The sequence below is a fragment of the Rattus norvegicus genome, chromosome 9, assembly GCF_036323735.1.
Source record: "Rattus norvegicus strain BN/NHsdMcwi chromosome 9, GRCr8, whole genome shotgun sequence".
Taxonomy (NCBI): domain Eukaryota; kingdom Metazoa; phylum Chordata; class Mammalia; order Rodentia; family Muridae; genus Rattus; species Rattus norvegicus.
The window spans coordinates 46,822,806-46,845,645 of record NC_086027.1 but is presented as its reverse complement, the minus strand read 5'-3'; the positions used below and the strand labels follow the sequence as shown (position 1 = coordinate 46,845,645).

The following is a 22,840-nucleotide window of genomic DNA, read 5'->3' as shown; positions in this document are numbered from 1 at the left end:
ACTCCTGGTGCTCTATTCGACTAGAGAGGAGGGCACAATAGAAGCAACTTTGTAAGCCCACCACCAGCTCCCAGCCCCAGGACCCACAGTGTTAAACTAGCATGGTATTCCAGCACCCCCTGTGGCATTAGAGAGTGGGAAGGAGAATGGTGTGCGTGGAGTGGAGAGCAAGCTCTGCGTAATGGCGTAGCCATTCATCGTCTGTCTACTGAAGATAGAAGCTGGTTTACACCCTCAGAGCACTAGAGGGGAAGGCTCAGAAGGGCAACATCATCTCTTCACAGCAGCCTGGTTCGCTCTTATTTTTCACAAATGCTTACCCAACAGGTTCTATTGGGCTATGGCATGGGGAAGCTATAGCCTCTGGCACTCCTGTGGGACACCAAGCTTTCCTCAGCCCAGTTACTCTCTCCTGTGGCAGCTCTTTTCAGTCCCTAAGATGAGATAACACTCCACCATCAATCCAGAGTCACGGGAAGGTGGGAAACTGATTTCCTTGCTTCCTTAAGATCTACCTGGATAGGCTTCTTCACTGTGACTTCCTGGTCCTCCAGACCTCACAGGGCCAGGGTCAGGCTTCATCTATTAATTTCATCTTAGAAGGATGCAAAAGTATTCACCACATCCATTTGTAAAGACCTTGACCTTGAAAGAGTTCTAAAATGACCTGAGCCAAAGGCGGGCCAGACTTCGCCCCTGCCCACCAGAGGACACCTGTGTAATGGGATTCTTTGCATCTTAATGAAGATCGACGTTTCTGAAGTTCTTACAGAGTGATGACTTTTATAAAGATGTGCGACATTTTCTAATGCTGGGCTGACCCAGTATGCAAGCAGTAAGTGGATGTCCCTGGATCTAGATCTTCCACTTGTTTGTCCGGGCAGAAACCACTGTTGAGCATCTTGAATCGCACGGGCGAGCTCACACATGGTGAGCTTCCTCAGAGCTGGTGAAAACTGACAAACTAATCTGGGCTGTCCCCACCCCAAGAGCCCCTCCCTCCAGCTAAAGCCACAGGAAGAATGACCCAAGATCTCGGGGCTCCCCAGCCATGAGCTGGCTAGAGCTTGTTCTCATACTAACACAATGGAGAAGGACCTCTTGATATGTTTTACACAGAACACAATATCTGATATCCACTTGCTTTGTTGGCAGAATCTTCGAGGCAGCGCAAAATACAGAGACCCATGCGTGAAAACGTGGACAGGAACGCTCAGCCCTTTTAAGCATTTATAGGTTACGTTTTGGGATAACTGTCATTCTTCAGACCCCAGCTGTCCCCTCCCTCCTCAGTGCATCCTCTTTAATGAGCCACACACACACAGTCTCTTGGGACAGTTACCGGTCTTCAGAAAACTACATGAATGCATTTTGAATGTATGTATGTGAGATTCTAGATCCTTGGAAGAACATGATTAGACCCTCGTCCTCATGTTTCTTGGGGCTTCTGAACATCTGTGTGCTCCCCGGCACCCCAAACCTGTTTGCTCTTAATTGGAATTGCAGTTAAGTTCCTAATGTCATAATGAACCACAATGTGGTTAACTCTTTTCTGCCTTCACCACTCCCCTGCCAACCGCTCCCAAGCTCTCAAGCCGGTCCCTTCCTCCCCGGTCTTCCTGCTGACATGCTTGCAGGCCCTCGTCAAGTCTCCTCAGAGGCTTTGGCACAGCTGGCTTGTCTCTGACATTATCAGGGCATGTTTCCAAACTAGGGAGGAATGATAAGTTCTGTTTCTATGAGGTCCCCATGGTAGTGACACCCACCCTTCTAACCTGTACGACAGCCTGGACATCCTTGCCTCACACTATGCATTCCCTCCATACCCTGGTGGTTTTTCTCCTGCTCCCCAAACGCCCACCCTTCTGCACCCACCACCCAGGACAATTGGGTCTCCTCCATTCAAAAAGTTCTTTCGCTCCTTTCCAGACACATGCCCCTCTCCACTAGAAAAACCCTTGTATAGCTAAATCCATTCCTCGTGCTGCTAGACATAGAGCAGACAGCCTCAACCCCCTGGACTGTGTCAAAAGGAACTGTATACATCTAGCGCGTTCCCTAAGGCAAGGATCTCTTTCTCAGCCTCAAACCTTGGCACCACCTGGGATACACAAGAGTCACAGACTGTTTCTGAGTAGGAAGCACAGTGAAGTTTTGACAGAAACAGCATTCCAAATTAAATTTCACCGAAGCACCGTTTCTCTGCCGTAAATCTACTGCGGTGGTAAAACCCAGTGGCTTCGATATTTAATCCTTGAGCCATTTGACACGGGGTATTTTAGAACAGGCAGCCTGCGCATATAAACATCTTCCAAGGCTGGGTACGTGTTGATACTAATTCACTTTAGCAGTCGATTTACATTGTGCTGGCCTGGAAAATCCTCATATTTACTTAATGCCCGGAGTACTCGTCTTTCATTCACAAGCTTGAAAGAAACAGAACAGACGCTTCTGAAATATTTTCCAGGCGGGCTAAACAAAACCAAGAATGTTTCAGTTGAAAGGAACGCTTTTGTTTAAAGTGAGGGCGAAGCTAAAATTGGGGGTGGAACCCAGGATGTTGCCCAGAGACATGTTTGAATTGGGCCCTCAAAGGAAAGAAGCTGAAAGCGATCTCCGTGTTCCTGGCATGTAATAAAACAGAACCATGTGCAAGGCAGGCAGGCAGGCATCTCCTTCCCTGGGCATGGTCTCCAGGCCAGTGAATGTGGGTCACATTATGTACAAAATATCCACTGCCACCACGATGCCCATAAGTGTTTCTCACAGTTATAGGGGACAACAGGGTTCCTTGGTGTCTCTTCATACTTCAGTTCTAGGTCCCTATTCCAGGGACATATCTCTACATATCTCTGGGGGTTGGGGTAAGCCCTGGATATTGAACCCAGATCCGCCCCCCCCAGTGCCTAGGCAAGCACTCAACCCCTGGTCTATAGCCTTAAGCTCCTTTTTAAGTCTCAAAAATTTGAGACAGTGTCTTGCTAAGTTTCTTATGCTGGCCTTGAACTTGTTCTATAACCAGCACCCGTGGAGCTTGTCATTCCCCTGCCTCAGCTTCCCAGTATGTGTGGGATGATAGGTCCAAATGAACAAGATTAGCTTGTCTGCCTGTGAAGAGCTCGGCGCCCACCCCGGCTGACCTCCGACCACAGCAGTCCAGTTTGAGTGAGTACCTGGTCAGGTCTCCCGTCTGTCAAAAGGTAGATCACTTGTGTTTCTTCATCTGCAAAAGCGATTTTCAGGGCATTCAGGGTATTTGTGGAACTCCCAACCTGTGGGCGTGGGAGGAAAAGAGAGAGTCCAGAGAGATCACATAAGCAAGTGAAATGAAGTCTCAGCTTCAATTAAAAAAAAGAAAAAGAAAAAAAGGGAAGGGAAGGGACTTCTGAAAGAAGAGACAGAATTTCATTGACAAAATGATTTAAGACCAGTAACCCCCAAGAAACCAAGGTCTCAGATATGCCACCAGGGTGGCAGTTCAAGGTCTGCTGGAAGCCAAGGCTATGAATTTCCTGTCTTGACAACAGGGGTCTTAATGCAATTTCATCCGTGTGGTTCTGTGTGAACCGCTAACTCAGTTAAGGAAGGAGCTTAATCAAGCTGCCTGAATCCTTCCTGGCTGGGATCATGTTTGTTCCAACTAAGGGTTTAGTCACGCCACCCCAAATTTGGCAAACAGGAGCGTAGTCTCATTTTAATGATGAACACATGAATGTTTCTAGAGTAAATCCAGTCTACAAAGGTTTCGGTAGAAACCACACCTTAGAAGGCTCAGGCGTGTTACTGGGTCTCATGTGAGTGCATGGGGTCCTGACGTTCTGCTTTGAGTATGACAAAAATGAACTAACATAGTTGGAAGCCTGTGCCTACAAGTCCCATGTCAATCAACCAAGTTAAAAATGCTACAAAAAAAAAAAAAAAACCACACAGATACTGAATATCAGAAAAATTCATTATTCCCCAAATAATATGTTATAGCAAGTATTCATTCTACTGTAGTATGGATGTGTTTTTATTGTATTAGATATAAGTAACTTGAAATTGATTGAAAACAAACAGAAGGGGGTGCATAGTTCATATGCAAACATGCTCCATTTATATGAGCAACATCTGTTGACTTTGGTATTTGTGGGGGTTGGGGAGAAGAATCCTCGGACCAGTTCCCCATAGCTACTGAGAACTAACTGTATAAATTAAAATCAAAGAGAATAAATTATGGCTTATTTCCTCTTTTACATAAAAGATTAATCATAACACCAACCATAATTCTTTGTGTGTATGTATATGTACACACATATATTTAATCTTTGTGTGTGTATATATATCTACTTATAAACATATATATTTTTTGAAAAAGAATAGATACATGTCAAGAGGAGATAATGATAGGTTTTTTTTAACAATGTTACCAAGCACATCAAACAATTATAAATTAGAAAAATCTCATGAGTCAGTACGGAGTGGAATGAAATCAGGTAAATGCAGATTCGCTAGAATGTACTTTAGCAAACAAAAATGAACCTTACCCAGATGTAATCCCTGTCTGTCTGTAAGATACATGGGACTGCAAGATGGACCCTTCCTCCTTGTCTCAGACCCAGGGTATCAATTCAACCCGAAGTTGTAAGCAAAAGAAACAACTGTGATTGATCCAAGCCCGAGGGGATGTACGCAGAGGGCATCTGGAGGGCTCCCAGCACTGCCATCTGGCAAGGAAACTGAGCTTCGGACCTCACACCAGCAAAGGCCCCAGTCCCGCTGCAAGCCTGCCTGGCGGGGGCCCCACTGCAACACCACCAGGACACCAGATGCTGTGGTTAGCCACACCAATCCAGGCGCTGTCAGACACGAGATAGACCAGCGGCCCACTGCCACCCAAGAGGCTTCACCGGTCTGTGAATGCCACCACTGTCAGGGTTCTTGTTGGTAGACCCACCCTCTGGGCTCTCTGGCTCTTGATTCAAATCCAGGAAGGTCACTCTGAGGTTGTGTGCTCCCTGAGCCCTACTCACTTACACCTGAGCTGGAGGAAAGTCAGAGCTTCAACTACTATGTGGTGAACAGGCTCTGCTCCCTTCTAAGAACAGGAAGAGGAGGTGGAGATTGGTGGCCCAATTGGTGGACGGGTATCCAGCTCAGATCCCTTTCTGATAAGAGCTGCTCAAACCTAGGCCCAGGTGGGGAAGTTGTGACTCCTCCCACACAGCTCCTCTCCCCTGTGCCTCTTCTTCGCCCACCCTTGGATATTTAAGTACCCAAGACCCACTTTGCCTGCAGCATGCTAGGGCGAGGACACATCTTAGCAAAACTGTCTTGGGAGGGGTTCCTATGGCAGTGCTGGCGACATGGAGACACTGCCTTAAGCAATGTGCTGACCCTGCTACACTGATGCGTGTGGCATTGGCTCTTCTACTCTAGCTGAGTGGATAGCTCACTGTGGAGCTGGCATGGAAAGCTACTAAAGACATGTAGATGAGCAGGAAATATAGAACATGATGTCCCACCCCCTCCCCTTCTGCTTCCTATCTTGTTCAGGATTGGACCAGTAATTTTATTGCTGCAGCTTGCACATGAAGCAGGATGTTGAAAAAGTGGTAGAGCTGATGATAATAAAAACATTTGGGTATATCCTGGGCTAAGCACCTATTGGTCCTGCATTTTTACCCTGTGGCCCAAGGAGACTCGGACTTAGCAATGTCTATTCTTATGTACCCAGAAGGTCACCCACCGGGAACAGGAAGCCCTGGGATATACCTTCCACCCCTGTGTCAGCACCAAGCAGGAGCTGAATGGGAGTCCCAGCAGGGTGAGGTGGTTCTGAAAACTGAGTGGCTACCAGAGTGAAAGCTCACACATGTAAGCCAGCTTGGGCAGGCTAAACCTAAAGACAGTGTCCGCCTGCTGAACTAGAAGCCTCTCCTGACACAATAGTCAGATTGCCCAGAATGCAATAAAGAAAAACCAATCTTTGCACAAAGAACAAGAAACAGATCACTTATCTGAGAAAAGCTGTCAGCTTTGAGATCTCTGACACATAAAGCAGATAGAATATTAGTACTGTAAGAGTTTCAGAAAGAGAGAGTAAAAATTTTTTTAAATATTCAAGAAGAATGGCTTTTTAAAAACCCCTTGGGGGCTGGAGATATGACTTGGGGGTTATACATGTACACTGTTTTTTGTAGAGGACCCAAATTTACTTCCCAATACACAAGTTGGGTAGCTCACACTCGTGTCTCACAGCTCTAGGGGATGCGATGCCTCTGACCCACGTGGGCACCTGGACTTGTGTGCACAGCTGTACTTTATAGACATATGCATAATTTAAGATAATGAAAATAAATCTCTTGTTTTAAATCCAAATTTGCTGAAAAGTATAAAGACTATTCAAGAAACTGATAAAACACCCAAATAGTTTAAAAATCTATGAAAACCATAGCTAGATACATTGTGTGTAAATTTCTGAAAGTTAAAGGCAAAAAAAAAACCCAACAAAAACAAAAAACAAAAACAAAACCACCCTCCCTAAGAACAATGAAAGAAAAATAACATATTGCAGTGCCCATTAAGGATTTCCAATCTGGGTGGCAGCCACTTCTCATCTGAAACCACAGAGACATAAGGAAGTGGCCCATCGTGTTTCAAGCGATGAGAGAAATGAATCTGCAGTCATAAGTCATCTGGTGAAAATACCTACTTCGGGGCTGATGGAAAAGCATGTGACTGTGGCTGGGAGTCTCATCTTCAAAGGGTGATTAATGACAGCTTACAACTCAGCACTAGTAGAAACTCAAACCCTGAGTGTGGAAGGCATTGCAGAAAGCTACATTTAACTCCCCACATTTCTCCAGTCACGTGATACGGTTGAGGTAGATTTCATAGCATCTATTGACTGCATACAGGAAAGCCACTTCAGTAATATGTTTAAGGTGGATGGAGTGTAAAGGGTGTAAATTGAAAGCTTGTTTGAATACATCAGTATGGGGAGCTGTAATAAATGGCAACTTTGTATAAGGAAAGCCACTAGGATAAGCTTTAGAAAACCCTACAGAGCACTACAGTAGAAAGTAACCCGAAGGGCTACAAGAGACCAAAGGACCTGAGAGACAGCAATAGCAAAGGATGAAGCTAAGGATACACAGTAAGCCAATAACCAAACTGTAGATGTGAGCTTCAGATGTCAGCAATGCACACGCATGGCTCTAATACCTATTACTTGACAGAGATCGGGGAGCCACTAACAGTCATGACCAGACCGCTTAATCCTACAAGAAGTCGCTTTGAATGTAGTAGCATGGATAAACTGGATGTAACTGGGTGAAAGTGATCCATTACAGATTTATTCTTTTAAAGCAGGACTAATACCTCACATAGCGCACTTTAAGATTTGTGGATGGCGTTGTTGGTTTCTTGCTTGGGTTTGGGTTTTGTTTTTGAAACAAGGTCTTGCTAGGTAGCTAAGAAGTCGTCTAACTCATTATCCTCCTGCCTCAGCCTCCTAGGTGCCAGAACGTGCGTGTATTACACACAAAGCCAGGCTCACCACACACTTCAGAGCAGTGAAAGCACTAAGGACAAGAAAGGACATTAAATACTGGGCTCAATCTACAAACATCGAAACTCTAAATACATATGCGCCAAACAATGGAGTCTTTAAAAACACAAAGCAAGATGTAATAGAGTTGATAAAGGAAAAAAAATAGAGAAATGTCCAATTATGGTTATTTTCTTTAATATCCAGCACCATGGTAGCCACATTCTATATATTTAAGTTTTACTTAATTTTCCATAATTTCTACTATGTTTTAAATTTTTATGAAAAACAGTTTACAATATTGAAAAAAAGTTAAGTCTTGCCAAGTATGCCTTCGGCCATCATAGAGTCAAAATTAATAAGACAACTTGAAAACCTCCCAACACTTGGAAATCAAAAAACAGATTTTTAACAATTCATGGCTCAAAAAAAAAAGGAAACAAGACATTTAAAACTTAATAGGAATTATAGAAACTAAAGTAAAACACATAAATCTGTGCCCATTAGTAGTTCACGCCGGAACAGTGGGAAATACCTCCAGAAGCCGTCTGTGCTACTAAATGGAGAACCTCCACAAGGCAGAGTGATGCCCACTCGGAACAAATGGGAAGAAGGACACGACGCAAGAGCAGAGTGAGGGGAACTCAAGACAACAGCAAACCGGAAGACGGGGTGGCTCAGTGTAGGTTGGGCGCAGTGACTCCTGCTATAGCCTCAACACTTAGGAGGCTAATGGGAAGCTGGATTTGGAGCCAGCCTGGGCTACCCAGCAAGGGACTGTCCTGGAAGAAGCTAGGCATGGTGGCACACACCCATAGTCCCGGCTACTGAAGAGCCTGAGACAGGAAGATAGCAAGTTCAAGGCCAGCCTGGGCAATTGAGCAATGCTAAGCTCAACCTGAAAGATTCAAAGAGCTAAGAATGAAGTCCAATGAGGACCCTTACCTGCCATGTTCAAGGCCCTGATTCAATTCCCAGTGTCAGAAAACAAAACAACCACCACCACCACAACCACAACAACAAAAACTCCAAAAATCTGAAGAACATTCTAGAAAATACCTTTGGTGTTTTTCAAAATCGTCAACATGGCATAAATCCAGGGAAGACCAAGACGCTTCCTCTTGCTGGGGGAGACTGAGGAAATAATGCAGTTGGAAATGTTTTGATAGGAAATCTGATGGGCTCTGAATGAAACCTACGTTTCAGTTAATAAGTGAGCGCCAACGTGAATCAAGCACAACCCACGACATTTCCACCCAGTAAGGCTGTGCAGCAAGCCACCAGCTAACAGTGTCGCTCCCATGACTGACAGTTTGTAAATAAGAGAACACTGGTAACACGGGGAATGTAACCAGTTGAGTCTGACCTTGACACTACATCCCAGGATAAGGTGGGCAGTTCCTTAAAGACATTTGCTTCTTGTACAATACAGTTCCTTCTTTTCTCATTTTAAAGGCAAAAATCCCAAAAGATCTTGGGGCATCCCAGTGTCAGCCTGGGCCTGCTTTGATCAGTCAGGATTCAGGGAGCTCAGGTAATGTCTGGTGTGGCTGCAGGGCAAATCTAGGACTCTCGACTCTGGCAGTGAGCTATTTTAAGCGACTTTTTAAACATCCTTGTCTCAGTTTTCGGTGTCTCAAATATCTGGAATGCAACATGGTTCTGGAGTGCATTCAAAATTAAGAGAAGCTCAAGGTGAGAGAAAACTCAGGGGAAAAAAAAAATCCTTCCCAATAGCCTGTGTGACAAGAAACAACAGCTTTCAGGATCTCGAAGAAATATCAGACCTGAAAAATGATGTCTCTTCCTGTGCCCTTCTGCCACCACCCCCTTCTCCTCTCGGCCTTAAATGCCCAGGCCGTATTGTCTGTCTCCGTGAGTCCATTGCTTCTGAACAAAGTTCACTGTTAGGAACAGCTGCAGTGGTCCCTTTGGACCTTTGAAACACTGATGGGACAGTGTCAGAATGGGACGGATCTGAGTACCTGAGTACCAAAATATTATCTGTTGAAGTCTGTTTTCATCATGAAGCTGCAATCAGAGACCAGGACGGATTTGGAAAGAGAACTACCTCACTTTGTCCAAGGCTTTTACAGCCACAAGTCCAACCGACTGTGGAAAGAAGATACAAGCACATATACACGTGCACACACACGTCTAGGGCTGGGGAGATGGCTCACTGGGTAAAGCCCTTGCTATTGGAAATGATGAACACCTTAGGTTAGATGCCCAGGACTTATAACAGCTGGGTGCAGCCGTGCGTATCTGTAATCCCAGCACTCCTATGGTAAGATGGAGTTCCCAGAAGCTCACAGGGTAGCTACCCTGCTGGATGGACAGCAAAATAACCAAGAAACCTTGTCCAAAACAAGAGTGAAGACGAGAACCAACATACAAGGTTGTTCTTTGGTCTCCACAGGAGCTCTGTGGCACACCTGTGCCTATACTCATGTGCACAGATCTACACATATTTAATATGACATACATAAATACAGACACATAAACATTGTATCTGTTTAAACCTATACAGGCTTCCCCCTTGTTTTTATTCCCTAAATGATACAGTGTAACGTACACTAGGTATTGTGAATTGTGCAGAGATGATTTTTGGCACGTGGGAGGTTTTGTGTGGGCTCTCTGCAAATCTTGCAGCATTTTATGTTAGGGATTTGAGCATCTGCGGCTCTTACAGGATGTGGGGGAGGTCCTGGAATCAATCTCCCATGGATACCAAGGGTTGGTGGCTATAAATAGATACTTGTATAAACTTTAAGGTACTGATTTTTGGGATGGATGAATGGGATCCGTGTAGCCAAGAGAACTGTCCGTGTATAGACACTGCCTTTCTTGGCGCCCAAGGCATTTCTCGACAATTTCTAATCTGTGAGGAAACTCAGTACACACAGGACATATTTAGACTTCTCCAGCACTAGTCTACCCCAGTAGACATTTACCTTAATGTCTCTAATCCACGAGAGAGCCTGTTTCAAATTATCTTCATTGATTTCAGCGAGTTTTTCCCGCCAAGCAATTGCCTGACCGTCAAAGGTCACGAAATTGAATTTACTCTTGTATTTTAGCTGTTCCTGTAAGAGATGATTATTATTTAACCATAAAACCACTCAAATGTAAACCAAGCCGAAAAGAACTTTCAGTTTGAGGCAATCTCTCGGATATCCATTTTTAGTTCTAGAAACTAGTTAAAAATTATGTTCAATCGAAAAGAAAAGTTTCTGCTGTAAAAGGCATTCGAGTCAAATCACACAGTCTGGATGTCTGGCCTCTACTGATGTTATATATGAATGTATTGATAGCTTTATAGGTTACATATGTATGTGTAAGCAATGTCATACTGTGACATTAAATTAACTTTATTACTGAAATTAATGCAGTGCGGAATAAACACATTAAATGCTTAGAGAAAGAAAATTCAATATGATATTGTTTTGTGACCACATCTTGAGAGGGGCTATTATTTGGCACAGGCCTATTCACTTGCTGGTTATCAGCCCACATTTCTCCTGGGGAAACTAGCTAAGGGCTGTATTTTGTATTTCTTAAACATTCTCCACTCTTAGCACGACAGATCAATGGGAACTAGACTCAGGGAGCAAGCTGCTTCCAAGCAAACGAGTGAGGGGCAGCCCAGGTGAATGAGGCAGAAACTGGGATCTGCCATCGTGAGCCTGCTCATTTATGACTCTAACTAGATGCTTGTCTAAACTTTAAGACGCTGACTAATAAGACTGGATGAATAGGATCCATGTAGCCAAATAACGGCTCATGTACGGACACCGCCTTTCTCGTCACGCAGTCTGTTTCTCGACAACTTCTATCCTGTAAGGAAACTCAATGCTCATAGGGCGTTTTCAGACTTCTCCCACACTAGTCTACCATGGTAGACATTTTGGTAGCATTAGCAGGTATCCTCCCCACTTGCAATTCTAGGGTCAGTTCACATAGTTTCCCTGACGGACATAGGATATCTAAGATCTCGAGATAGTAAACATTTGGGAAGCAATGGTGGTTTCTGTTGGTTATCGTATGTTAGTGACAACTCCAGGCAGAAAGTATAGACACACACTTAAGTAATCTGGGGGTGACGGTGACATAAAGAATCCAGCAGAGGACAAATCTGGTTCCCAGGGAGCACTCAGAGTTCTAGGATGGCAAAGGGGAGCACTTCTGGACTGACTTCCTCAGGGACCCTATCATGCAGTGTGGCCCTGTCCACTGCTCAGAGCTACTACAGACAATGACTATTGGGGATGCATTTATGACACACCAGCCCAAGTACAAGAGCCTGACAGTCCCCCCTCACCTGTATGAACCGAATGATCTTATCCTTGACCAGGTTCAGTCTGCTCTTCATTGAGCAAGATGTATCAATGAGGACGTAGATGCGCTCTCCCTGGGCTTTGCCAAAGAGGGCGTGACTCCCATTCTGTAGCCACTTAATCCTAGACAAGAAAAGGTGACAAAGTAAATAGAAACTGGGGGCAACAAGCTCTTCATCAGAACACAGGGCTACAGTTACAGAGCCCAGAGATCTGCAACATTGTTTATATCAGATCTTTGATGAATGGAAGATTTACTTTCAGTTTTTTTTTCTTTTCTGCAGAAAAACCTACATTTGAGACTGGAGAAATGGCTTGGCAGTTAAGAAGGCTTATAGCTCTGGCAGAGGATTCACATCCAGCTCCCAGCACCTATATACATTAGTCAGCTCACAACCACGCATAACTCCAGCTCAAGGACACCGAACGCTGTCTTCTAGCTTCAGACAGCACTTGCATGTGCCAGTGCTCACAAGCCCACTCATGCATGCGCACGCACACACACACACACACACACACACACACACACACACAGGCACATACACTGATGAAAATGAATCTTTTTTAAAAAAGAAAACTTCCCATTTAGACTGGCTCTCTTATCAGGCCTCTCCACTTCCCATCATCAATTCAAGTGGAACAAAACTAAGAAAATCAATACAACGGAAAAGCACATGCAAAGAAAGCTATAAGCAAATTACTTCTCGCTGTCTACTATGCAAAGGCTGTAAGCTCTGACAGCAGACATCAGTGCAATGGCGCTGGTGAAGGCACTCCTGAGGCCTGTGGAGTCTGCAAACGGGACTGAGTAACCTCAGGGTCCAGAAACAAGCAAGGTGTCTGGGTGCGCTGGGCTGCTGTGGCCGCTGCCCAGGCGCTTGTCCCAGGATGCACTGAGACTCACAGCTTCAGGGAAAAACTTGCAGTGGGGGATGGGGAAAGAAGATGGAGAAAAGGCCTTACTCAATGGAGCTTAGCAAGTCTTAGGCAACTGGAATTGGAAGGGCAAAATAGCAAATGGCACAGTTACTGCATAGAAAAGTAGAGACACCGGAGAGGAGATGGGTGCAGCCAGTGCTAGGACAACCATATTCCACACACTGTACATATCTGCAGTGTGTGCTTGGAATTGTGGACTGAATGGTGATCAGGGTGTGCTTGTGAAGAAATTGCAAAAGCCAAGGAGAAAAATCATACAAAGAGAGCTCACTGGAGTTCACACACCTAACACTAGTAGTTCATTTTCCCAGCAGTCAGAGCAAAGTGTCCAGTGGAATCCTCACAGGGGAGTTACCTCACCAGCAGAACCAAATCAGCTCTAGGACGAAGACCACTGTGTTCATACACTCACATGACTTAAAACTACTACTTAGACTCAAATAGGCTCTAAGCAACTTCACACCATCACAGAACACTTAAAGATAGAGTCTAGCATCCAACATTGTAAAATTCAAGATGCCTAGACTCCAGAAAAAAAAAGAGAGAGAGAGAGAGAGTGAGAAAAATTGAAAATAAGTCACAGGCAGTGCCAGGAAGCAGGAAAATATCCATGTTTAGTAGGAAATCTGGTCGACAGAAATAAAGCAATGAATTCTAATATTAGGATTAGCAGAAAAGCAAAGGGTGTTATGTGGTCACTATAAATGCATTTCACATGTCCAGGAACAGGACCAGAGAGAAACGGAAGACAGAATGGGGAAGAGCCTCGTGAGGTGCTGGGTGTGGCACTCACAGACTCAAATAGCTGTGGTTACCTGTGCAGGACCTGCACAATGCCAAGTCAGTCAAAACACAGCATAGATGGGGATCTGCTCTTCAGGCCCGGCCCTTACTGAGGAACTATGGGCAGCTGGTAGCTGCCTGGGGTGGGGGTGGGGTGGGGTGAGGGAGTCATAGTTTTGGGAGTGTGAACTCACTGATGGGTTCCTCATGCTCCCAGGGAGGGCCCCATACCCATTCACATACATCAGTGCTAACTGGACTTGTACTTATTTTTAAAAAAATGAAAGAAGACATAAACTTAGGACATGTTAGGGGTTATAGGTGGGTTGGAGGGTGGAAATGAGGGTTAGGTATAATTCTATTTTATTACATATATGTATGAAATTCTCAAGTATAAATACAAATGATAATAAATAGTAAATTTTAAAAGACCCGTAATAGGACTCCTAGAGGGACACGTCTGAAGTGAAAAGGGAATTATGTAGCATCAACAGTGAGCAGAGGAGACGTTGGGGAATTGTTTGAAAGAGAAACAGAAAATTAGACCCAATTTTGTAGTGCACGAGTATGTCTATAATTAGACTCAAGAATGAACAGGAAAGGGAGAAGTACAAACACAATAAAAAATGTTTCTAATTTGATGGAAACAGTGTGCCTACAGATCCACAGGGGTCAAAGAAACCAGAGAGAAGAGAAGGGAGGGGAGGGTAAAGGAGGAGAAAGGGAAGGGGGAGACGGAGGAGGGAGAGGGAGGAGGTGTAGGAGGAGGGAGAGGTGAGAAAGAGGAGAGGAGAGGAGAGAAGATAAGGGAAGGGAGGGGAGGGAAGAGAAGAAAAGAGAAGGGAGGGGAGAGGAGAGGAAGAGAAGGGGGAGAGACAGAGACAGAGACAGAAAGACAGAGAGACAGAGAGGAAAGAGAGGCAGAGGTGAGAAAGAGGAGAGGAGAAGAGAGGAGAACGAGACCATAGCAAACAACAAAGTCATGAATTTGATGAAACCTGATGATTAAAAGCAGCCAGAGGCAGAAAAACCCACAGTGTATTCAGAGGAACAAGTCTAAGAATAAAGGTCTTTTTTAAAAATCATAAATCACACAGGCAGAACACATTGAAGATTTTTTTTAAAAAGAACTGATAAAATTTTCAACTCTTAACTTGGTAAATTCTATACTTAGTACAAAGATCTTTTTTTAAAAAAAGGAGAGAGAGAGAAGTAAATTAAAGGCATTTCCACTCTAACTGTGCTAATATAATTCGTTGCTAACGACTTGCACCACAACAGACACCAACAAAGTTTTTTGGATAGAAATGAAAGAATGCCGGGTGGAACACCAGGTTTATGTAAAGGGGTGGAGAGCCATAGAAAGGGGCGTGAGCAAGTACGACTTGTATTTATTCTAATTATGTTACACTAGGACATTAGACTGTTTGCACTGTTCACAGAAAACTGCTATTGGGTTCATAGAAGCTGTGCATTTAAAGTACAGGGTAACTGGAAAAAGAGAGTGGCAGTGGACTTTGTGATATTCTTATACACAAAGCGGTGTGATCCTGTTTGAAGGTAGACTGAGAGGTCAATGTATGCAGTGTAAACGTCAAACCATCATGCACGTCAGGACAAAATGTAACCTTACAGTTAATAAGACAACGGGACTCATAGAAAGGAAACTGGGCACCACAGTTAAAAAGTGAAGAAGCAGACAGATGAGACAGAAAAAGTTACAAGGTCCCAGATTTAAATCTAACTAAGTCAGTGAGTAAATCATCGTAACACCACAAACACTGGTACACACTGTGTGGTACACACTGTGTCTCCAAGAAGACCAGTTAATTACAAGCCAGAGACGGGCAGAGAGAAAAGGACAGGAAGGGATCAGCCATGGGAACAAGCGTGGGCATTAAGGCAGAGTGAATGTTAGCAGAGTTGAACAGGGCGTTTCGTATTACAAACGAGCTGATCCACAAGGAGAACACTGACGCACCAACTAACAGAGCTTCAGGGTAGTAAGGGAAAAGCTGCCAGACCTGGAAGAACCAGGGAAAAGCTGCCAGACCTGGAAGAACCACTCGAAAATGTTTTCAATAATTTACACAACAGTTTGAAGAGAAAATCGGCAACAGTGTGGAGAATTTGCACAATACTTCCAACAAATCGGGGTAAGTCACATTCAATGCTTTCTAGGTTCTAGGCCACAAAAATCTTTCTGCAGAGAGGAAAACTCCAGGCTTTGATAGTGTTAACAGTGAATTCTGCCAAACGTGCAAGATAGAGACGGTGCTGACTCTCACACGGTACTGAAGAAAACAAAGTGGAGAGAGATCCTGCTTGTTCGTGACACTGGTCAGCAAGGGACAAGGGGACCCAGAGGCTGGAGTGCACGCAAACACCACATTCCCCGAAAGACTGGAAACACAAACTAGAGAATGATCTCTGAAACCCTAGCGGTGGGGGCTCTACACACAGGGACAGCTTCTGTGAGTAATCTATCACCATGTGGCTTTTGAGATGCTGGGGCTCTGGGCATGAATACCAGGCATTTGGGTATCTGCTGCAGCCAAACGGCAGGAGTGTGGAAAGAGTGTTCATTTTCAAATGGTTGTGGCAGGGCTGCCACTGGCTTAAACCTTAGATTTAGCATCCGGCATAATCCGCAGAGCAAATTTACAAATGCTGTCACTGTTCCCACTTTATAATCCTGGAAACAGATGCAAAATGTCATTAGCTAATGTGCCCGGGGTCAAGCAGCAAGTGGAGAGATGAGATTTTCATCATTTTTTTTTAATTTCCTATTTTTCCAGTTCTCTGTTGACCTCAGAGACAATACGCCTAAATGAATTTGGTCTCCATGGTCTAAAACTGTCCCCTGACATGTGGGACTTGGAGGGTGTTAATTTAAATCTTCCACATGAAGTGAAGCCTGAGGTCATCCTATCCACATAGCAGCCTTGTGGGCATGGGCAGATCATAAGAGCATAGCAGGATAAAGGCAGGCAGGAAGTGTGCGTTTGAATTGTTTTCTAAAATACGTACAGTAGCTGATTATTTTCCAGTATGCCACAGCTACGTAAGAGTTTTCTTGAGATGAAATAGTTCCATGAGAGAGAGTTTAGATGCATAGCCTGCGATATGACTGTGGCCCACAGAACCCCCAAAGCACAGACAGAAACACTGCTTAGTCTCCTAATGACCATCTTCAAAACAGCTCCTCTGGAGGCTGAGGAGATGGCTCCATTGATAAAGCGCCTGTCACAAACGCGTGGAGATCTCAGCTCAGAGTTCCAGCACTTACAGGAAAGCCATGTATAGTGTTCTGTGTGTCTGTCTGTAGCCCTAGTCCTGGGCTACAGCTCTCTGGGCCATATTGGCCAGCCAGTCTGTCAACGAGATCCCCGTTCAGTGAGAAACTGTCTCAAAAACTAAGGAGGAGAGCAACTGAGGACGACACACACTGGACATCAACCTCCGTTGTTGTCCCCTTTCCACACACATACATGTACACGTGTACCGGACTATGTACACACAGTAGCATGTTCTTGTTCTGTTTCTGGTGAAGCCCGATTGCTAGTGTTTCCCTTTGCTATTAACAACTTCGTCAATGATTATAGATGGAAGCTTTGACTTAACTGTGTCTGCTGTCCTCTTCATTCGGCTGAGTTCGTCCTAAGTCACACCGACCTGCATTTCATGAGCGACTAGACCACTAGTCATACAACAATACCAACCTCCTTTGGATCCTGGCCAGGGCTGTGTGGATTCTCTCCCTGTACCGCTTGCACTTCTCCTTGGTGATGTTGACGTGGATCAAGCTCCCATCCTTCCAGGGGACGTGGATGAATCTGTTGCAGTATTTGGCATGGATAGTCTTCTTATTGGTGTCCTGAGGGAAGGACAAAGTTGGGGGCTAGAGCGGGTCCTTAGAAACTCCCTTTGCTAAAACCAAATAAAGACGACGCCTTGCTTGGGCTCCCAAGGTAACTAAAAACGGAATAAAATCTGCACATCTCTGCCTCCATTTTGTATCTGTCTCCTCTGAGTCCATCACCTAGGAAGTCAGCACACTGGCATGCTAATCTCCAGAGCAGAGCCCAAGTATGGCCTGAGGATACCTGACATTGCGTCTCCCTTTAAAGAGAAAGAGCAGCTGAGAGATCTTACTGGGCAATGTCCTGTCCAGATCCCACCGAAACCATCCAAAAGGGTACCTGAGGGTGTCCAGTAAACCTGTAATTACTCTGGATTCCAGGAACAGCAGGGCCTCAAAGTCATGTGACCCCCAGAATGAGCTGCCTCTTGCCCCCAGGCAGAAATCTTCTTACAGTAACAACCTCAAACCTCACAGAACAGGAACTGAGACAACATCAACCAGGTCCAGCTTGCCCAACAGCTGTACTTCACAATGTGATAGCAGCCATGTTGGTGGAATCTTGCTCTGCCATTCGCAGCTGCCTCTCTAACAACACTGGGATGTTGTATTGGGATATGGATGAGTCTGTTCTGTGGGGAACCCTAGGGCTTGGGCTTTGGGGCTAAAACTATAATAGCAAGACACTTGGAAACTATTTCAGGAAGAAAAGTAGCCAGGGAGTGCCCCCATCTCTGCTTTATTTGTACATCTCTTAGCACATGCACATCTCCACAGTGAGACCATTCACTTCTAAATTCAACAAAGATGTTCTGGTCCCTGTTCCAGAGTCAGCCCAATGCTCGAGGTCGTGGGCAAGGTCAGAAGCACATGTGTGATCCCATCTGTGCCAGAGGAGAGAGGCCAGGGATTCCTGCAGGAGGAGGGGAAAGGAGAGAAGGAAGGAAGAGGAAAGGGAGGTGAGGAAAGATAGTGGGGGAAGGGAGGTGAGGAAAGATGGTGGGGGAGGGGAGAAAAGGGTTAGGGAATTGGAACTGATCCCTGAATGTAAAGATTTATATATCCCAGTGTTCATGGAGCAGTGGGGACTCTGCATGATTGGGGTAGATTCTAGAGCTCATAGGAACAGAACCGAAGGGCTGGAGAAAGAGAATGTGTCATGGCCTCTAGAATGAAGCAGATGAGTCCCTCAGGCAGAGGCAAACACTGGCAGCAGTCACTCTGACGGAATGGGAGACTCTGTGCACCTAGGGAAAAGTCTATCAAATGCATGTGTGTTAACAGATATCATACAGTAACCGCCCCCTTCCCCCGGGTGTGTGTGTGTTGGGGTGGGGGGCTCAGCTGGTCAAGCACATAAGCCCAGAGACCTGAGTTCAGACCCTCAGTGCTCCTGTAAATAGTGGGGTGTGACAGCATCCAGGTGACTGGTGCTGGCTCAGGGAGGGGTGACAGAGGCAGGCAGATCCTGGGTGCCTGCTAGCGAGGCAGCTGGGCCAAATCAATGAGCTTCTGGTTCAGTAAGAGACCCCGTCTCCAAAGAAGAAATAAGATAGAAAGCAGTTAAGAGCACGCTGCACATGACACTGGCCTCTGAGTGACACATGTGTGCGCATGTGCACACACACACACACACACACACACACACACACACACAGAGGCACGCATGCACGCACGCGCATACACATGCACACTTATGAGCTAACAGAAAGCCCTAGAAGTGAGGGCAACATTAAGGATATGAAGTAAATGGGGGATGAATGAAGGGTGACAGATGAGTCCCTACGTGGAGGGTGTTAGAAGCCAGGTCAGTGCTTCCTGCCGTAGGATCATTCATCCAAAGCAAAACTGAGCGTCACAAATGAGGATTGCCTCTGGAATGTTCTAGCACAGTCCACAAGACATGTCACAAACTTGGATTTAAATAGCTTGGGGAAATGATCTAAGATTGGGTAAAGCTCTGAGGGTGCATGGGAGGGGCACGCAGACAGAGACAGTGGAAACGTGGCAGGAATAATAACCTGCAGGGGGGCTGACATCGGGGTGGTGTCGAGTCACAGAAGAAACACTCTGGAAGAGTCATCTAAGGGGCATGGTTAGAACTGACTGCATGGGCTACGTCTCAGTTCTTCATAATAATGAGGTCAAGGGTCCACCTATTGCGGCAGGGAGAGGAGTGGAGGGGGAAGCCATCAGGAGAGGGGATAAAGAAATGAACGTGTGTTGTAAGGGTCACCCACGTGGCACTGGCATCCCAGAGAATGAAAACAGGAGCTGGAGTCAGTGGTGGCAAGGGAGACACTCACCAAGAGCAGAGGCAGGTGAGCTGGGCTCAGCACAGCCCAAGGAGGTGGGTAGCAGCCTGATGAGGCAGTAATAGTCAGGACAGCGGGAGGAGAAAGGGCCACCACCCACATCGGGCCAATGGGCCCAAGAGGGAGACCAGACCCTGCTAGGGAGGACAAGAACTCTGGGGTCACATGGGAACAAGGACCAGCAGACAGGTGTTGTGTCTGTGGTAAAGACCAGGTTGATCGACAACGTGCTGCCAGTGGAGGGTGGCAAAGGGACCTCCTCTACCATGGTGCCTTCTCTCTCCATCTCAGTCATACACATCTCTGGGGCTGACACACAAAAGCTTTCTCCCTGCCTATCTCTCAGTCCTCAGGATGATGTCATTTCCCCAGGAGACTGAGGTACGGCCAGCGAGCCATACGGCTGTGTGGAGGCAGGCTGTCACCGGCAGCATAGCAGGATAGAGCAACATGGCAGCCTAGAGGATCTATCACACCAGCCCCCGGTCTGCCGCAAGAGAATTAACCTACCCAGCAACTCCATACCCCACCAAGGCAAAACTTTGAATGCAAACAGCCAAGGTTCCTTGGTGGTAGGGGCCACAAGCGCTGTGTGAACTCTCTACCTGTGACGTCAGTGTCTGCGACAGAGAAAAGACCACATGTCGTGGGCAACCTCCCAACTTCGAGGCTCTGTGCAGAGACGGGTGTTTCCCAAGTTGTACCTGATGATGCCCAGTTTAAAGACACAGAGAAGGATGCTCCAGCTGGCAAGACAATCCCTACCTCTCCCTCCACACCAAGATTTTCTTAGTTGTTAGTTTCTCAGATGGGCAGGACGGTACCACACCTGAACCAGTGTTGTTTAGAGACAGTCGTGCAGGGGATCCAGCCCCGGCTGCCAGGGAACCGTAAAGGATCTATCCATTTTACCCAGAGTCTCTCTACTATACACACGTCATAACCACAGGAGGGACCCAATTTGAGACCTATGGTCTGAAAACATGATGGGGCAAGGCCCTCCCCACCGTCTATGAGAGGAAACAGTAAGACGGGCTCATTCTCAATCTTCACCACGTTATGAATCAGTAGCACAGAAAATGTGAGCTAAGCCCCCGCTCCCTGTTCGCAAGACACATTCTCCAGTCTGGCCCTTACAATATCATTGAGACTGTGGAGAAGGAAGAGCGAGTTTACCATTCGAGCTGGCCCGGAGCCTGCCACATTTCCAGAAGCTCACTGTGGGCTATGTCAAAATCGGCCAGGATTGATACTTTTAAATACTCAGGGCTGAGTTTTTTTCTAGATGAAGACTTATTTGTGTATGACCTCCTGAACGCAGCTGAGCGATGTCTGCAAAGCCAGAAGAGCATGCTGGGAAGGGAAAGCCACAAATGAGATTTCCCCCAAGCTTCAGTGATTGCTCCTGCTTCCAAGGGCACGCCAGGAAGCGAGCTTTGCGTCAATGCTGTGTTCATCTAATTCAATTTATATGTTTCCCTCCTGCAGCGGTCCATTGGAAACACACAGGGGTAAGGAGGTAAAAGCGCCACGGCTGAACAGCTAGAAGAAAACAGCCCAACTGGGAGGAGGACAAGGAGCTGGGTGGCAGCCAGTGTGGTGCCACATCAGGAGTGGAAGATCCCCTCAGTTGGATCTACAAACCTCTCAGTAAAGGCTTTGGCCCTCAATCACAGCCTCTTAGGATATAACAAGTGACCCAGTATTTGAGCAGGACCTAGATCCCCCCACATACTTAGTTTCCATCACACATGCACATGCACACCACACGTGTGTACACACATATGCACAAACACATGCAGGCTGAGTCCAGCTTGACATGGGTTCCTGTTTCTGAGAGAGAACCAGCAGGGAACGGGCCTCCAAGAGTGTTGATGGTCACTGTGGGTGTAAAGTTTGTTTGTATATTAATGTGCATATTTTCATGTTCCTCCTTCGATGAATGTCCTCTCTGCCAAGGTTAACGACTCCATGATAATCAGAGACAGCACAAGTGTGGGAGTCGAGGGTGTGTCTAATGTCTGAGCAAAATAGTAGAACACTGTGACCTTCATGACAGCCCTTAAGGCTGTGGGAAAAATGATAAAAAACATGAGTTTGAAAATACATAATTTCTCAACTATGTAAAGGTGCGATATGAATTGTATATGGAGCTTCACAGATCTAAAGGAACAGAGGCAGCTGTACTATGAGGGAGCTTGTCAGAAAGATACACAACTGAATTGATATTTAAATAAAACACCGGGCTTTCAATCTGCAAGAGATGAGCTATCCAGAGAGTTTTTAGAATTGGGAAGAAAAAAAAAAGCTATTGGGAGCAGAGTGCTGCCTGGAGATCTTCAGAAAAAGCAGAACACAGAGAGAGAGCAATCAGGAACGCTGTCTTGAGCAGAACATAGTCTGTCAGCTTATGACCCACAATTTGACTTCGAGTCCTTTATTTCACAGCTCTCAAACACCCCTTCTCTCAGAACTTCTCTCCAAACCAAGCCTGATCCTTGGCACACACACAAATACACACACACACACACACACAAATATACATAAACACACACATATATACACACACATACATACACACACACACACACACACACACACACACACACACACACACACACAGGGCATCTGCAGTCAGGGAGCAGAGAGAGGCGGTTGCTAATGCTCAGCCCACTTTCTCCTGTTTATTCAGCCCGGAGCCTCAGTCCATGGATGGGTGATGCCCGCATTCCAGATGGCTTTGTTCACACGTAGGGTAGGTTTTCCCACCGCACTTAACACAATCTAGAGACCCCCTCATCGGTACGCTCTAGGGTTTTTCTGCTGGGTGATTCTAAATTCTGTCAACTCGAAAAGTCAACACCCACCATTGCTGTCACATCTATCTCCCCCCCCCTTGCTGTCACATCTATCTCCCCCCCTTGCTGTCACATCTATCTCCCCCCCCTTGTTGTCACACCTATGCCCCCTTTTCTTCCCAACCACGCCCCTCATCTTTGTGCTCTTCCTACCTGTGCCTACTTCCCTTCTTTTCTGTGAGCTGATACCACACGATGTCTGCACCGGAGACTTA

At 45.9% G+C, this 22,840-nt stretch overlaps 1 protein-coding gene and 1 long non-coding RNA gene across 15 annotated transcripts in view; one reads left to right on the top strand and one right to left on the bottom strand.

The window, feature by feature from the left end:
• Vwa3b (von Willebrand factor A domain containing 3B) overlaps window positions 1–22,840 on the bottom strand; it is a 169,130-nt gene that overhangs the window by 69,791 nt on the left and 76,499 nt on the right. For 13 of the 14 annotated variants that reach the window (XR_010054626.1, XR_010054627.1, XR_594349.4 and 10 more), the window contains 4 exons: window positions 17,313–17,467; window positions 11,853–11,991; window positions 10,486–10,617; window positions 3,174–3,272 (listed from right to left, as the gene is read on the bottom strand). Coding sequence is in view for 5 of the 14 variants with exons in the window: in XM_039084535.2 (XP_038940463.1) it covers window positions 3,174–3,272; window positions 10,486–10,617; window positions 11,853–11,991; window positions 17,313–17,467 (525 nt within the window). In the remaining 9 variants the exon portion in view is untranslated. Of the gene's footprint in view, window positions 1–3,173; window positions 3,273–8,897; window positions 9,053–10,485; window positions 10,618–11,852; window positions 11,992–17,312; window positions 17,468–22,840 lie in introns of those variants that run through there. The other variant, XR_005489107.2, reaches the window with a different exon arrangement.
• On the top strand, window positions 15,504–17,598 carry LOC102554996 (uncharacterized). Its single transcript, XR_356973.4, has 2 exons — window positions 15,504–15,746; window positions 17,196–17,598. It is a non-coding gene; the product is annotated as an uncharacterized LOC102554996 (long non-coding RNA).